The sequence below is a fragment of the Sander vitreus genome, chromosome 13 (assembly GCF_031162955.1).
Source record: "Sander vitreus isolate 19-12246 chromosome 13, sanVit1, whole genome shotgun sequence".
NCBI lineage: Eukaryota > Metazoa > Chordata > Actinopteri > Perciformes > Percidae > Sander > Sander vitreus.
The window spans coordinates 22,335,095-22,353,072 of NC_135867.1; the positions used below are offsets into that span (position 1 = coordinate 22,335,095).

Below are 17,978 nucleotides of genomic sequence, written 5' to 3' on the forward strand. Positions count from 1 at the left end.
TTATTCAAATGCACTTTTTAATGTTAGCTTAGGTATTTTTCAACCTGGAGCCTATTTTCATATGTTTAAGTGACTAATTTACCATGTAATCCTCTGGGGCAATTAAATACCATCAATGTACGTCCACTAAAAGTGCTTGTTTTTAGCACTGACGGGTTATTATAAGTGTCTGACTACATTATGGAAAGGACCCCACAGAGAAATAAAGCGTCTTTCTTCACCTTTCACTCAGGCATGTTAACTGCTTTGATGAACTCCAGAAGGTTTTTACTTCCACGTTAACGTGCCCTGCTGACTTGATTAAACCCTCTCCTTTCTGCTGTGACGGGTCTGTCATTTTGCTCCAGGTCGTTGATATTTTCTGTGATATCCCTGTGTGTTGAAACAGAGCTCAGGCCCCACATCTTTATCTTTAGACTTTTGTAACACTCCTCGTTGTAAAGCAAACGTAAACGCACACCTCAGTGACACGTGAAGATGCAGGGAGCACAGTAGGGGTTTAAATGGAGACCAGCTGGTGAAAGAATGTTTCTCATAACTAAGAGGATGGATGATATTGAGAGGCCCTTAAAGACTCTCACTTTCATGTGACTCCTTTGTTACTAGGAATGTTATTGTCACACATAAGTTAATGGATTTCCACAGTTTGTTGTTCAAGTTAGATTATAATTGAAAAAAACAGATCTCAGTTTCGCTCTTAAAGCAGCACATAGGCTAAAGCTGAACATTTGAACCTTCTCCCTGTGAAACTCCCTTGTCACTTATATACAACACACACACACACGCACATATTTAACCCTGCTCCCTTCTCCGCCACCTACAGTGGAGCTCCAAACAGTCCTGAAGGCCTCCATGGCAGTTTATTTACCAGGAAACAGCCAGACTTTAGAGGCCTCAACCAAAGCAATAGTGTATCCCCTTCATGTGTCTGTGGGCGGGACAGGGGGTATATCAGGCCACCCAACAAACGTCCACCCACGAACCTCCACTCGGCGGTCAGCTCAGTTGTTATGCAGAAGCCTATGCTTGTTGATGTTGATGTCTGATACCGATCTGACGGTCCTCAAATGAGTTATTTTCCTCCGCCATTATCTGGTGCACTGGATTCTAGTCTTGGCTAATGCCATTTGAAGTTGAATGTGTCTCTTCTTGGAATGGGTGAGAACAGTTATTGGAGTTGATGTAAATAGTGATCCACGTTATTAACGTCATAACATAATCTGATCCACAATTATCCACAGTTTGGACCACCCAACCTGAAATGAATAAAAACGCACACATGCCTCCCACTGAGCAATTATATGTTGGTTAGCAATGTTACAATTCACCAAACTCTCTTAAGTGGACAAACTTGTTGTAAATCCCTCATTTCATCCTGACGAATCCCGCTTGTTCATGAGGAGTTCATGAAATTTGATGATTAGCATATAGTGTGCTCCAAAATTACCATACAGTATAAGACTGCCTGTTCTGGCCATGTGTCATATACAAATATGTTCCCAAAGACTTAAAGTACTACGTATTATTGGTATTAACGGACCCAAAACAAAATAAAATATTAATAGTACAGCTGTCAATGCCTTGTCTGGGTGACCCTGTTCCAGAAATAAAGATGGATGGCTTTGATATGAAGTTAGACACTAAAAATGTCTTTCTGAAGGAAGCAAAACGGTCCATGACTAATGTGAGGGGCGGTCATGATGGGATGTGACAGTAATGGAGATATTAGACAAGAGAATATTGCAGCCTACTGTAGATGATGTTGTTACACTGTCAGGGCAATAGAGGATGATACAGGACAGCCTCTGTTTTCTTAAGGTATGAGTACTTCCAGGGTGTATGAGATCTGCAGCACAGTACTGCTCAGTGGGTAACTGCCTTTTTCTTCCTGTTTCTATCCATTTATCTTTGCACTGTTTTATGCACACAAACTCTGATTCTGAATGACTTTAAAATACAGTGCGTCACCTTATTTACACGAGGAACTGGCCTCACTGCTCTGTGTGCTTGTTTTCCAGATGAGGAGACTCCTGGCCTGTACGGCTTTCTGCATGTGATCGTCCACTCTGCCAAAGGATTTAAGGAGTCAGCCAGTAAGTCGGCCAGAAACAACAATTCTTTTTTTGTTTTTTTTTTGTTTGTTTTTTACTACACTGGTGCACACACTCCCGCTTAGCATCCCCTCACTCATAGCTGCTGTGCAGATATGTGTCTGCCAGCAAAACACATGATCAAGTCAGTCACTGCAGTCTGCACATGCAGTTTCCATCATGCCATGGTTCAATGCAGAGATGGCCAGACGGATGGATGGATGGATGGAGTATAAGAGCAACATAATGCCAGTTGTCTCTGATATTGCACAAATGCTGCTTTGTATAACAGTGTGTACAGATACTGTACAGCTCTGTGTGTGTGTGTGTGTGTGTGTGTGTGTGTGTGTGTGTGTGTGTGTTTGATATCAGCCAATTATAATGTTGGCAGGACCGTGCAGACGTGTCAGTAGTGGACAGCTGGTGCTGCGGTAAACTTTATGCCCTGTTGCACCAGTTCAAATATCAAATATCTGGAAAAGAGACAGAGATGAAGAAATGTGATTTCCTCTGTTACCATGACAGCCTTTAGAATATAAAAGCTGGCCCGCTAGAATTTCCTGGGTAATGGATTGGAAAGCTCTCTCCTCTGAAAGCCTGTTTGATCCTCGATGGAGTACGGAGAGCTGAGGGGTTTAAAAAATGTGTGTGTGTGTGTGTGACTGATACAGTTTGGTGTCAGATGTGCCCATTGAAGCGTATAAAGCCAGCGCGGGGCATGCAAGCCATCAAGGTTGTGGGTAGTAGATGATGTGTTGTTGGATGTTGTTAAGGGCTACTCAGGTGGTGTGACATCAAACACCACATTTTGACAAATATCTGTTCATCGGTGACCTATGAAGATTTTTCATTGAAATACCTGACTTGACTACTGATGTGTTGATATTTTCTTTTTTAAGATTATTTTAATGGGACTTTAATGATAAGACAACTCAGACATGAAAGGGGAGAGAGAGGGGGAAGACATGCAGCAAACTGTCACAGGTTGGACTTGAACCCTGGACCTTCTGCATCGAGGAATTAACCTCAACGTATGTGTGCCTGCTCTACCAACTGAGCTAACCAGCCACAGCAGTGTGTTGATTTTACACCTTTTAGAGATAGATGGAAGTGTGTAGTATTTTTTTTTAACATCCCTGAGTCCTGATTATGAAACTTGTCCAGCGCTGGAAGAATTTCACATTTCTGTCATATACAGATGTTTTGAAAACAGCCCGGTGATCATAGAGTTGATGGGAGACATTGTGTTCAAAACACTGTGTATAATTCCCTCCAATACCACAAATGACTGAAATTACACCCTTTTCATCCAGATGTAGCTTAATGGTGGGATCAAATGTGCCTTTTTATGTAGATGTTGTGCGGTCATGTTGTTGTGTAATTCAGGCTGTGTGTGTTTGAGGTTTGATGTGGCTTTAGTTGCTTCGTTGTCTTCTTCACTGTCTCTGCTTTAGACATGCTGTGTGCTCTCTACAAGAAATTTGGAGCAATTAGCTGTTTCTTTGCATAACTGTGTGTGTGTGTGTATGTGCTTTCTGTTGATGCATGTGGTAATTATTATATCAGAATTTAAATGTGTAATGACTTGTCGTTATTCAGTGGTTCAGATACAGTAGACCTGTAATCATTAATAGCCTCTTTGTGTTGTTTGTTTGATTGAAAAACCACATAAGCATGTACCAGAATATCTCATTGGAACTGTTGTATTTATGTCACAATGATCTCTCCCCAGTGGGGAAGGGCTTTAAATTCAGCCCAGGGCAAAGTAGTCAAACTGGGTCACAGAGGAAGGAGCTGTGAGTTGAGCATCTCCCAAAAACTTATTAGAATAAAAAATCTGTGGAAAACGTGACCTAGTATCGAGGTGCAAAACATGTTCATTTTGTTCTTGATTTATTTTCGAGTATTTTTTGAGTGTCAACAAGTGACACTGCATTGTTCCCCCTACATGTATTCAACAGCTGCTGTGGAACTGCAGTTTCCCGTGCTACATACAAAGAGTGTGTACAGATCCAGACGAACTGCGAAAAAGCTTGTCCAACACCTAAAGAGATTTACACTTAATTTCTATTTGATATACATATAACTAGGGCTGGGCAATATATCGATATTATATCGATATCGTGATCTGAGAATAGATATCGTCTTAGATTTTGGATATCGTGATATGACATAAGTGTTGTTTTTTCCTCGTTTTAAAGGCTGCATCACAGTAAAGTGATGTCATTTGACATCACTTTACTGTGATCATCTGAACCTACCAGACTGTTCTAGCTGTTCTATTATTTGCCTTTTCCCCACTTAGACATTATGTCCACATTGCTGATGAGTATGTAGCTAAAATCTAAGTGTGAAGATATTTTGTTAAAGCACCAATTGTCAACCCTAGAATATCGCTGCAATATCGATATTGAGGTTTTTGGTCAAGAATATCGTGATATCTGATTTTCTCTCTATTGCCCAGCCCTACATATTGTATAACTATTTTTTTACATATAACTAATATTGGAATAATAGTGTGGTTGCTACCAGGCAAATGAAAGTTATATAACGGATTCCCTTTTAAACTAAGCTTGAATCAAAACCTAAGTTTCCGTCACTCGCCACTGTTCCCATAAAAATGAAAGGCATGGACATGGCTGTGAGTGTACACATGTTCTCATGACTCTTGTGATTTCTGCGTATAATCAAATCCAGCCATTGCTGCATTCATTGTTGGCCATGCTTTTATTAGTTTTCTCCTTCTGGATTCCATGAAAACAATTCGATTATGCCTGTCCCCTCCTTATTTTGTTCTCTTAGAAGAATATTTCCTCCTGAAGCCTTGGAGCAAAACAAATACAGACAGATAGCTGCTCTGAAGGCTGGGACTTGTAGCTGTGGAGACACTGATTAGTTTAACTGATTATCACTTGTCTCCTAATTCTGTGAACCCAGTGAATTCAGTTTGACCCAGCATTCAACACAGCCTCGGGCAAAGATCAGCCTCCTGTATAAAAACACACATGCAACACAAGGGCTGCAGTTCTCAGTTAATTGAGATGGAAGAGGATGGTATTCATTAACCCCCTGCATTTAGGGTTAGAGACCACATGCTGACCAATTTATCCCACTCATACTCTGAGCCTGATGGTGACCTGCCAGGAAAATAAAAAACGTATGGAGTTCCAGGCCTCTTTTAGTCTGCCCTACTTCTCAAAGCCCTCTTGGATCCACTGCGAGGACACAAAAAGACCTCTCTATATATGCTCTCCCTGGCCTGTTTGAATTATAGGTCCGGGCACATAAAGTCATTTCAGATGGAGAGGAAATCAACTTCCAGAAGTGGGAGCTGCTCAGGACTATGAATACACTCTTCTCTGCGGACTAGATGAAAAAGAGCAGTTTAAAACACAATGTCTCAAAGAAATGCCCTCATTTTTTTTCTTCTAAATTGAACACAACCAACAGTTGTTTTTGTAGTCATAAAAAAGTGCCAACTGAATTGCATCTGTGTGCTTCACTGTAAACTAGCTGGATCACTTTTGATCATTCAGAAATGACATCCCATCTCTTGGGTGCAGCAGACCCTGACAGGTAGTTTGTGTATTTTTTGGGATGTCGGATGTCAAAGCAGAGATGACGGCCTTGGAGTTGTTATGCTTCAGTGTGTAGCGGAAGCGTACGATAACTGGTTCATTTAGAAATTCCCCCAGATGGTCACACTGAATTCCCCTCCGCTGAACCTCCCTCATACCACCAGCGCTAATCCCTTCCTCGTTGGGAGTAATTATGCCAGAGCCTTTCAGGATGCTGAGAGGGGGAAAAAAAACAATAGAAGAAATGAAACCAGATGGAATGAGATTCCATTATACTGTATAGTCCTGTTAGTGATAGTTATATGGCCACATATGTGAATATTTGCTCCAGTCAGTCAGACTCAGAGCTCACCCAGGCGGTGTGCTTGGTGTCTTTCAATGCCCAAAGCGCAGGTCAAGCTGATGTTTTTGATGTTGCAGTGTAAACAAATTCTCCGTTGTTCTGCAAGTGTTTTATATGTATATGAGATTCAGCCAGCCCCCGCTCTGTATCTGGCTCCCTCGCTCAATCTCAGTGACTCTCCTGGTGAAAGGTCGAGCAGTACATCCATCCATCATCCTGCCAGATGGAGGTTAACCCGAGGGACCAGGTCCGGGCTGCGGGACGTACTATTGACACTTTACAGACAGCCAGCAGCGAGGTCTGCCGGAACCGTTAAAGCAGCATTTAAAGAAACACATTAACAGACGTAATTGCTCCGTGTAAGAATTGAGTGTGAGCTGATCTCGGGGGAGGATGTGAAGAGTGGAAGATAGCCTCCTGGTCCTGAATGATGTGTAGACAGGCAGGAGATAGATGTTTATCAGCTGACAACATATCGGCAATTTAAAGGTCTTTTTTTCACTTTGATGGAATGTAACCCTTTTATCTTTTGAGTCCACATTACAAATCTGATACCAGAATTACATACTCAGTTACTGTCATTGTGAAAACCTTTAGAAATTCTTCTTTTAAACATTTCTAGTTCAGAATTTGTTCTGATGTGTGTTTACATTTTTATAATATTATTACCTCCGCCAAGGAGATTATGTTGTTGGCTCGGTTTGTCTGTCTGTCAGAATGGACTTCTGGTCCGATTTTCTTTTTATAAAACTTGGTGGACATTTTCTAGACCGAACGATTAATTGATTAATCGAGAAAATAATTGGTAGAATATACGACACTTAAAGTAATTGTTGCAGCCCTATGTGAGTATTACATTATATGAAAACATGATTAAAGTGCAGAGAAACTAATTAACAAGAAATTCTGTTGGCCTGTAGTTATGTTCGCCTTTAATGAAAAGACATTATCCATACAATGACATCATTGCCCACTAAAAGTCAGTTTTAAGGGCTGTAATAACTTTTTAATAGCTGTGTAACTACACAGTATATGAGCAGTCTAGAAACCTAAATGATGATTCAGTGGTCAGTGTTCTTGATGGATCTGTCTACCTTCTGTGTTTCCTCCCAGATCCATACTGCACCCTTGAAGTGGACTCGTATGGATACTTTGTCAGCAAGGCCAAGACCCGTGCCTTCAGAGACACCACAGAGCCACAGTGGAACGAAGTCAGTCACCAAGACACCTCCTTTTAATCTACGTTGCTGCGTTTATGTCGCTTATGCAATAGCAAACGTTTAATTCTCCTTTTCTGTGTCTGTGTGGTTGAATAGGAGTTTGAGATTGAGTTGGAGGGCTCCCAGTACCTGCGGATCCTGTGCTACGAGAAGTGTTACGACAAAAGCATGCTCAACAAGGACGACAACGAGATTGTGGACAAGATCATGGGAAAAGGCCAAGTCCAGGTAAGATGACAGCTGCTGACAGGCCATCACATCAACAACCCATACACAAAGAGAGACGTCTTGTGTCCTCATGGGGACATTTCCCAACATGTGACTCATTTTAATTAGCTGTCTAGCCTCGACGCACAATGGAGTGGTTTTGTCCTGGTGGCCTTTAATGACACTGGTTGGATTAATAGTATGTACGAGAGTTTATTTAAGCGGGGGTTTCCCCTCTCTGGTTGTGAGAAATAGTCCTATAAAAGTCCTTTTCAGTCTTGTTAACTAGATCCTGCCTACACAGTGGAATACGTGGTTTCTTGGTATTAAGGCTAAATGCTGCTCTCCACTCTGCATCGTTGTTTTTGCATAAGCATAGAGTCATATTTCCATTTTTCCAGAACCTCTTTGGAAAATCTATTTGGTCAAGTGAAGCTTGACTCCTGTCATTTTCCCTGCAATTGAGCCCAAACGCTTCCTCTTCTGCAGTCGACAGAGCTTCGCTTTATGAATTTGGGTCGGCTCTGAGGGTTTTAGTAGCTCTTATCATCAGTTAATTTCTGCATGTATCAGAGAGGTGAGCTTGTAGCAGGTTATTTTCGAACCTGCTTCTGATACTTTAACTCTCCGAACTTAACAGAAGATATAAATCAGTTAAAACTTTTCAAGATTTGTTAGTTGCTGCTGCACTTAGAATAACATTTGTAATCACAGGTTGAAGCGGTATCAGTGACAAGTTGCATTGGGAATACAAATCTCCTATCTAACATAGAGAGAAAGTGGAGCAAACATTAAAACCTTCGCGTAACGTTGCATTTTAAAAGAAAGGATGCATCTCAGAATACATCTTATGTCTTCGGTGGGTGTGTTGTTTCTCCTCAGACCTAAGTTCCTGTTTGGCATCTTTCAAACAGTCTTTGAAACACATTTGTTGTAGCATTTTCTGTTTGGCACCACCACTTTCCATGCTTTGATGATGTTTGATGATTTGTGTCCTTGAGTGTTGCCTTTGAGTCCGTCTGACGAGCAAATGAGAGTGAGTGTGCACCACACAGGCATACTTTTCTTGTTCAATCAGATCCACATGCATCTTAATGTGGCATCAGATTTATTCTTACAAGGATCTTGGATGTTTCTAAAATAATGAATGTAGTCACCTACTGTACAGAGATGATGAAGCTCTGTGGATAGTTAGCTGCCAATCTTTGCTTCCGAATGTAGTAGAAAATAATTAAACCTGGCCTGGCCTGTGTGAATGGGTTAATTGGGTCAGGAGTTGACTCTTGATAAAAGATTGGCCGACCTATGAGGGGATTAAAAAAGTAATTGCATGGATGTATGTGTAAAGTAATTGTTATGCAGAAAAAGGACCTTTTCACAATTATACATTTAGTCAGTTGGTTAGTTTGACCTGTTTTTAGTTCAGTCAGTCACAGTATAGATTTAAAAATGTGGTTTTACGCCTAATTTTTATTATACTATTTCATTCCCTTTCCTTTGTTAAAGGGGTCTATGCCATCTTTCCACATAAGGTACAGTGGTTCATCAATGGTTCAGCGTTGTATCTTATTTGACAGTAAAGCCCACCTTCTCTGGTACGGCTGCCAGTCAGAGAGACAAACGCTGCTGTTGGGAACATCTACTTCCAGCCAACAACAGCCAAAAAAAATTGAAATAAATACACCACATGTTCTCTGACTCCCTGTGAGAAGATAGAAATAGAAAAGGGGGGATAGAAATAGAGAGAGAGAATGGCATGTTCTGTCCCAGACTCTATTTTGATAGTCAGATAATCGTTTGAGCTATTTTTAAAGCGAAAACACCAAATATTTGCTAGTTTCAGCTTGTTAGATGTGAAGTTTTGATGCTTTTCTTTGTCATATAATATGATGGTAACTGAATATCTCTGTGTTTTGGATTGTTGGTTGGACATCTGAAGACATTACCTTGGGTTGTGGGAAATTATAAATTGCATTTTCACACTTTTTTGACATTTTACAGACAAGACAATAACCAATACATCGAGAAAATAATCAACAGATTCATCGATAATGAAAACAATAATTAGTTATAGCCCTACATGTGTGCATCTGGTGAAACAGATACAGTATTAGTGATATTAAAGGCACTGATAGTCTAAGGTAGTGGTGGAAGGTCAACATCAATCAATATACAGTCAGCCTATTATTGATCTACTCCATAAATGAATGCTGATCTCATCGTTGCCCTCCTATACTATGTTGAGGCTCTGAATGCATAAATCCATGAACTAAAACATTTTTAGTTTTCTTCAGTATCAAAGTAACTGTTAATGGTATTTGCTAATAGCTAATCTGCCAATTTGCCATAGGCTAAAGAAGAGGGGCTCAAGTTGTAGCCCACAGCGAACAAACTGGCTCCATAGCAACATTGCTCTTCCTATTTACATCTCTCAAAGCTCCCAAATTACTGAAACTATGGTTACTAAACTTAGAGCATGATTATTCACAAAATCTGAGTAAGACAAAGATTATTAGTCTTGGTATTAGTCTTATTGCAATCAGCACATTGCTGTATCCACTTAAGAGTTCATGGCCAAATGGTGCTGTATTCAAGGGCGTTTAATCTCTAAACCGTCACATTTTTAGTTGAATTCTCATTTCCGTCTGGTTGTACTTTTGGTTTATTGATGATGAAATCCTGAGTAAAGAGTCCTCTATCTGACTGCACAGTTTTTATGTATGGTAGAGAGTAGACATGGTGGGACTGATGTTTCATCACATTACGCAGATATCTCATGTCATATGGATATGGCAGCCAGTGAACCGGAGTATTGTACATTTTTTACAAAGAATTAGCCAGAGGGACATGAGTCTGCTCTACAGTCCAGAGTGCATACCTAAAGAGACTTTCACTTGGAGTCGGGCTGTTTGCTTTTCCTGTTGAAGCTGAGTTTAGAGGGAGCCTTCAGTGTTTTGCTTTCCTCTCTGGAGACCCTCTGATTTATTTAACAAACTTGAAGAATACTGACTGACCGTAAATGGGCATACTGGGCTGGAAGTTTTCTGTTTTTTACCCACTGCTGTTCCTTCACTTTGTTACCGATGAGAAAGTTGATCGCCTCTGTCATCTGACGATGTTATGATTGGGGCCAGAGGTTTTATTTTGATGGTGACAAAGAAACCTGTAGGATTTTTAATGCCGCATTTTTGCTACATGGTATGCCTTAATGCACACACACACACACACACACACACACACACACACACACACACACACACACACAAACACATGGTAGGAAAAGCATTAGAGAAAGCCGACAGTAGCACACTCATGTTTGATTGAGTTGCTTGTCCAGAGGCGAAGATACCACCGTTTATTTCCAGCCCTTCAACCAACAGATGTCCCACGAGCAGATAACCTCTGATCTCTGAGGTCACGTTGTTAATCCTCAATTAAATGGCAACAATGTCGTGGTGTCTCTCCCCCTGTCTCTCAAATTGGCAACACAAATGGATTCTTAAAGGTCTCCAAGCAGGCGATTTGGAAAATTGATTAGTATCAGCTCCTAGTTGCCAGTTAAAGAGAAGTGCTGCCTCCAGTGCGTTATTTCTGTGGCATGTTGTCACTGATATTTTTCCTCTGTGAGCATTGATTGTCCTCTGGCTAAACACACTTATTGTACACATGGTGTGACCCCAGTTACAATCGGACACACTGATTATTTTTGCTATTAAATGTTGGTACTAGATTTTAAAAGCTCCAATGAAGAGACTGATGTTTTTTTAATTAGAAACTCTTTAGGCTCAGGCTTTGTTGATGCTTTCATCTGGTAATCCGGCCCTCATGTACCCCATCCCCTGGGCTCACCTCTTAGGGCTTTTATTTCTTGTCTTATCAGGGGAAGAGTGTGTTGTCTTTCATACATCCCCCAGCACCCTCAGTCCTTTAGTCTGTCGCACTGTTAAGGAAGAGAGAGAGAGAGAAAATGGGATTCCACTGGAAGTAAGGTGTTCCTTGAGGCTCTTGATTTACATCGTTGAGGTCATTTTCTGGGAGCAGAGGTTATCAGAGTAGGAGGGGGAAAGGGACAGGGGCATGCTTGTGTTTTAAAAACATCCAGAAGTTAGTTATTGTAGTTTGGCCAGCTTATCAACATGATCAGCAGTTGGGGGCGGCAGCAGCAGTAGTGTCTGTGACTCACAGCTCATGGAGGAACTTGAAGGAAAACCCTTAGCGCCTGGTTGCGGCTATTTGCATCAAAATGCTTGCTCCTTTTTGGAGTCATAGCTCAGCCAAATCTGAACACACATGCATATTTTTAGATTCAGTGTGACTTGCACTTCTTGGGGATCTTTTCCATCACAAATAAATGACCATATATCTACTGGGATTCATAGAAAAGGGACACCACCTGAACCTCTCAACCCCCTCCCTCCCCTTCTCCTCTCATCATCCCTAACACTCGTGCACCCCCCTCTGCAAGACACCTCCTCCCAGCGCAGCAGTGTTACCGAGCCTCGATAAGCAGTAACCTGATCGTTTTGAACAGCTTCCCGGAGATAATGGGAGCCAGAGAAGTTGGGCATTAGGAGTGAAAAGAGGAAGGGGCGATGAAGCCATTTGTTCCTGGCAGCTCTTAGCTCCCTCACCGAAGCCAAGGAGCTGGACAGGGGTGCACGCATTAACAGGGAGTTACTGTAAAAGTACGGGTGCAGAGGGGTTGTAAAGTTTGAGGACGAGCATCTATCTGCACTCTCATTCCCACTTAAGAGTCAAAGCGCTTTCCTCTACATGAAGCATTAGATGTAAAGTTTGACATTTACATGCTATGTGAAGGGTTTATTGGTGAAAGTGCCGTTGTTTGGGCTAATAGCAGGCCAGCCATCTAGAGAATTAGTGGTGAAGTTTGTGGACCAGTGGCACTTAGCCAGCGCAGAAAGTGCAGGCCTCAAACTCTGATCTAATCTCTCAGCACTCGATCAAACATCATGCCAACACAGGCTGTCATGACAATGAAATATAGCCTGGTGAGTGCATTCAGTCATGTGTACAGTATGAATAAACAGTAAAGTAAATGCCATTAGAAAAGCAGTGAAAGTATTTGTAAGCAGATGGGGGAAGTAGCAGTTCAAAATTAAGATATTTTTGGATTATTTAAATAAAACAGTTGCAGTGTAGCACAGAATTAACACTAATGAGAACAAAATAAATGTTTCCTTTCTTTTGCTTTGCATGGAATCTGTGCCCAGGACTCCCAACTGATTGTTTTTTCTATGTATTTTCAGTTGAAAAAGTATTGCCTCTAGGGCATGGATGGTGGTGGTATTTCATGTAGCATTTGTTTGTTTTAACATGGAGCATAGTTTTAATGAGTGTGTGTGTGTGTGTGTGTGTGTGTGTGTGTGTGTGTGTGTGTGTGTGTGTGTGTGTGTGTGGGTATTGATTGATGAGTGTCTAATAGATGGTGTCATTTATTTTGTTTCTGCCTTCCTGTCATTTAGGGTTGTGATCTGTCATGTTTCCACCCTACACACCCCCTGTGGCCACGCGCACACACACACACACACACACACACACACACACACACACACACACACACACAGCTGTCAACAATATTAACAGATGGGACTCTGCTGCGTGTGTTCAGATCCCCTGGGGACAAACCAGACTCACATATACACACACGGGTGATGGGCTAATACATTGTAAATTATATCAATAACTTCAGTCTGCTACATTACCTGGTGTTTATTAGCTTGTGTCTCCTTTGTCTGGCTAAGCGTGTGTGTGTGTGTGTGTGTGTGTGTGTGTGTGTGTGTGTGTGTGTGTGTGTGTGTGTTGGGTGGGGGTTGTAGATGGATGGAGTGTGTGCCTTTGTGCAGCAACAAAGAAAGCCCTCATTGCCGTTTTCCTCATAAACACGCTTATTTTATTCTTTATATTCCCTTTAGGTTTTTTTTCACTATATTTTTAATGAGGCTCATCCCTCATAGTCTTTCCATGTTTGAGCATATGCTGCTTTTTTATTGATGAGTCCCAATTAAGCTGACTTCCTCATCAGATGATCCTTGATCAGTGGAGCTGATAGCAGTGTTTTGATGGATTTTTAGTCTTTCCCTGTCATCTTCCCACAAAGAAGCTCCTCCGTCACAACCCTCACTTAGACAGCCTTTGTTCCCACTTAAAACAATCTCTCCCTGCCACTTGGGATATGCATGCCCTAAATAACTACATGCATTCTTGTAAGCATTCTTAGATCATGCAAACGTGCCGATACCCACTGTTTTTTCTCTCTGTAAGTAGAATAGGAAAAGCCCCTGACCAGCCAAATCTAGTTTGTGTTAGTGTGAAAACAACACATTTGATCAACATTTGTCATCCAGCTTGATGCTGTTGTTGGGTTTGTCTCGGAATCAGATTTCGTAGGCTGGGATGAAAAGGCAATAATGAGTATTGTATTGTAATGTGTTGTTATAATGCCATCTTCTTATAGAAAATGATGAGGACAGCAGCAAAACCAAATGTTGGTATGTTGGACTGTCCTGACTTTACAGTCTGATGAGGCCGTCATGTGGAATGATGTTAATCATGTAGAGCAAGTACCCTAAATACATTTGTATTGTGAGCGTGTAAGTCGGTTGCACTTTGACCTGAAGTTCTGCTTTCAGTCTGTAGTCAGCTCCATCATTACTTAATCACTGAGTAATGACTGAGATCCATTCCAATCTAATTCAGTATAAACAACGTTTGTCAATGTCTTACGTAATCTTTGAAATATAAATGAAAATGAAAAATTCAAAGTCTGAGATTAACTCAAGCCCAGGCTTGTGGTGTATGTTGTTAATATCTACCAGAGTGAAATGGCATTGACTGACTGACCAACACAAATATCATATACGTTATACATATGCGCTATACATACACAGAGTACAGATGAGGCGGATGGTAATGACATTTGTTTGGCAAGTATTAAATCATAAACCAAAGTATTGGACACCAAAGTCATTAAAATGTATCTTGAGCGAGCCATGAAGTCTGAACCAAATTCCATGGCAGTTCATCAAAACGTTGTTGAGATATTTCACTCTGGACCAAAGTGGTGGACCGGCCCGACCCACATTGCCATCTATAGCGCCACACTGTTGGTGTGGCCAAAAAAACATTATAGATTTTAGCTTTGAAAGTGATTAGCCAAATCTTACTAAATTTTGAATGTAACCAGTTATGAGTAAAGGGATGCCAGAACTGGTTAAAATGTCAGCTGCTCTACAAGTCGGAGGCGTTGGACAGACTTTTGATTCAGCCAAGGATAAAGAGTGAACTGTGAACCGTGTAGGAAGACCAAAGCAGGAAAGCTTTGCTGTAGCTGTTGGATGACTAAGGACCCAGTGAAAGAATAAAGCCTCAAGACTAAAAAGCCTACATTTAAAGGCCACAGGATCTCTGTGTGACCTTCTTCGTATGTCTCTGCCCCCTTTTCTCTCGCCATCCCATTTATCCCTCTTTCTTTTTTCCCCAGCACAAAATACAAACACACTGCTCTCCAATGGACCTCAGAGATGTCGAGGGCAACAGGCTTTAATTGGTCCTCATGACATTACATAATATTTCAGGGAATTGTAAGGGATTAACAACAGATGTATGATTTCCTACCATGAACATGCATATGCAGCACACGTGGAGAGACACAGAAGAAAAAGAGGCGGAGGAGGAGAATAGGAATGAGAGCCCCAGATGGTGGCCAATTATGTGATGCTGAGAGTTAAAGTGAGAACAAAGGGAACTCATCACCGCCTGAGAAATGAAAAGCTCTCCAGAGAGAAACCGTGAATCTCTCCACGCATTAACTACCGCCTTTTTGTCCTGTGGAAGAGTCAGGGTTCAGAAATAATTGGAAACAGTCTGAAGGAGAGAGGGGTCAGCTAATACGAAGAGTGTCATATTTGAACACAGAGGCTTTCGATGTCTGTGCTTCAATAAAAGCGTGAGAGGTGATGAGAGCCTCTCAGTCCAGCCATAAGAGCTTGAGTTTCTGTTTTCACCGATCAGGATCAGTTAACTCGGGTGTTACTAAAAATTTCCCAGTGCCTCTCTTATTGTTTTAGCTGCTTAGTAGCTTTGGAGCCTGAGACTTGAAGAGAATAATGCGGAGGCTCTGCAGTTGGAGACAAGTGCACAGAGAGAAGCAAGAAGTGTCCATTAATAATGACAAATAGATTTTCTGTTAATACCCCAACCTCTTGCTGTCTTTGTAACCCTGCTGTGTTTAAAGTTCTTATCCAGTTTTCATAGCAAGGGACAACTGCTAGCAGACCAACAAATCACTCTTTTATTTGATGAAACCCTGTGTTTTAATTGAGGTTTTTTTCCCTTGATGCAGGGCAGTTATCTTTTCTTCTAATTCACAAATGAACTTCACATTCACACATTCCCTGGCTGCTCTCAAGCTGTGGATTTATAGACAACTGATGACATTGGGGAAAGAAATTCACCTCATCCCTCTCATCACAGTCCCAGTCTGACTCTCTGAGGGGCAAAGCTCATTTCATGCTTGGCTCTGTCTGCCAGCGCACTGAGAGGCTCAACCCATGGATCGTCTAGGGCAGTGGTTCCCAACCTGGGGTCCCCGGACCCCAGGTTGGGAATATTTGCACATGTTAAACAAATTATGATAATACACTAGAATATATAATGTATACAAAAGTCTGTATAAAAACTATATATTTTTGTTCTCGCTTAAAATTGTAGGCCAAACCTCCGGGACCTCTTAACCTGTGGCCCTTGCTGTCATCAGGTCAGCTGCTAGCTGCTATCATCCTCATTTTTCCTGCTGCCACGGCATCACTATTTTATGAATGAAACATAGCGGAGAAACGTAAAAGTGCTGATAACTGCTCTGTATCAAAAAAGACAGTAACTTCGTAACTTCGGTTTCGGAGGGGGGGTTCAGCTTTTCTTAGAGGGGGGGCTCCAAGGAAAAAAGGTTGGGAACCACTGGTCTAGGGTTTGTGAAATCCCTGGGTGGTCAATGGATGAGTGTCCTGTGTATTCAGCTCTGCCTGGAGATGCATCCTTTGTTTCTGCTCTGTCCTCTTGATCTATTACCAGGTTTACCTTGTTTTAGGCTGGTAATTAAATCTTTATGATATGAAATTCATAGAAAACATAATCTAAAGTAGTATCGGATCATGTAAATTGCATTGAAAACCTGGGCTAAACCTGGGTTAAAAAGCATAAGATAATAAATTCCTCACATTTAACTACGTTCAAGCGCTCTAACGGCTGTAGTGATTTTAACTCTTGTCCATCAGGAGCAAAGACGGAAGTCAGATGATGTTATTATAGAGCTACATAATCTGCTGAAAGGAGGTGGTCGGGGTGGTTGGTTGGGTTGACAACATGTCTGACTTTAAACATGAAAAACTGCCATTCCTTTCCTGTTTCCAACCGATGCTAAGCTATGCTAACCAGCTGCTGGCTGTAGTTAATGGACTACTATGAGACTGGAAACTATTTTTTTTTTCTTTCTTTTTTTTAAATCTCTGCAAGAAAGCGAATAAGCGTATTTCCCATAAGTGTCAAACTATTCCTACCGCCCCTCTCCTCTACAATGTCCTCCTTCGTCCTTGGTTGACTGGTTGGACAGCTCTACAAAGACACCTCTCAGTATTTCTCTGCCTTCTTTTCTTAATCTTAATCAGATTTCACATCACTGCCAGAACCAAGTCTCTGACCACCAGATGCAAATGCCTTTTTTATCCCCCTATAGCCCAGTGAGACCAGAATTCTTTCTGCCTCTCTGCATCCCTTGTCTTCTTCTTGTTGTTGTTGGCAGCCTTCTGGCCCATATTAAAGTAAATGGGCCTCTGCAACACACTGTGTCTCAGCATGGAGAGCTAGTTCTGGCTTTAATGTGGTCAGATGAGGGACCAGAGCTGTTCCTACAGCAGTAAGATGTGATGGATATCCATCTGTAGCTGATGTTTGCCCTGGGATGCTGTTGTTTTGAACCCCAGGGAAGCTAGTGATCGGGTTTGACAGTTATAAAGCTGTAGCATTTACTCAAATGCCACTTCGTTAAAATGTTCTCCTCGGCTGTTTGTTTAGACGTGATGGCTGTGCAGGAACTTCGATGCTTTCCACATGGCCATAGCTGGGGTCTGAGATTGAGCAAGTATTTGCCTACTGTGGGTCTGCATCTCATTATGCAGGATTGTTGATCTGCAGTGGGGCCTGTTTGAGGTTTGGTTTCTTCTCCGAATTGGAGATATGGTGGGGAGGACAGTGGGGCAAGGGTCGGCAACAGGAATAAATGGAAGTGCAATTATGTTGTCTTTCTTTTTTTAAGGCTGAATTGCGGCTTTAATCCAAAGTGCGTTGTAGTATCGTAAGTAAACAGAGTTTTAGCATTTTTGATCTTTGTAGAGAATGGAAAACTCAGGTTGAGCTATCGAGCAATGTCTGTAAAGCTTGTAGGAATTCAGTATCGTATTGTGTGTTGCAGGGTGATCTCCCTGTTCACCACACTCCCCTACAACATCCAGTCTACTGTGTAGGT

General features: G+C 41.6%; 1 protein-coding gene across 3 annotated transcripts in view; it reads left to right on the plus strand.

Moving 5' to 3' along the window:
* abr (ABR activator of RhoGEF and GTPase) overlaps positions 1-17,978 on the plus strand; it is a 134,533-nt gene that overhangs the window by 88,831 nt on the left and 27,724 nt on the right. For all 3 annotated transcript variants that reach the window (XM_078265691.1, XM_078265692.1, XM_078265693.1), the window contains 3 exons: positions 2,019-2,093; positions 7,125-7,222; positions 7,328-7,459. In XM_078265691.1, coding sequence (XP_078121817.1) covers positions 2,019-2,093; positions 7,125-7,222; positions 7,328-7,459 — 305 coding nt within the window. The remainder of the gene's footprint in view (positions 1-2,018; positions 2,094-7,124; positions 7,223-7,327; positions 7,460-17,978) is intronic.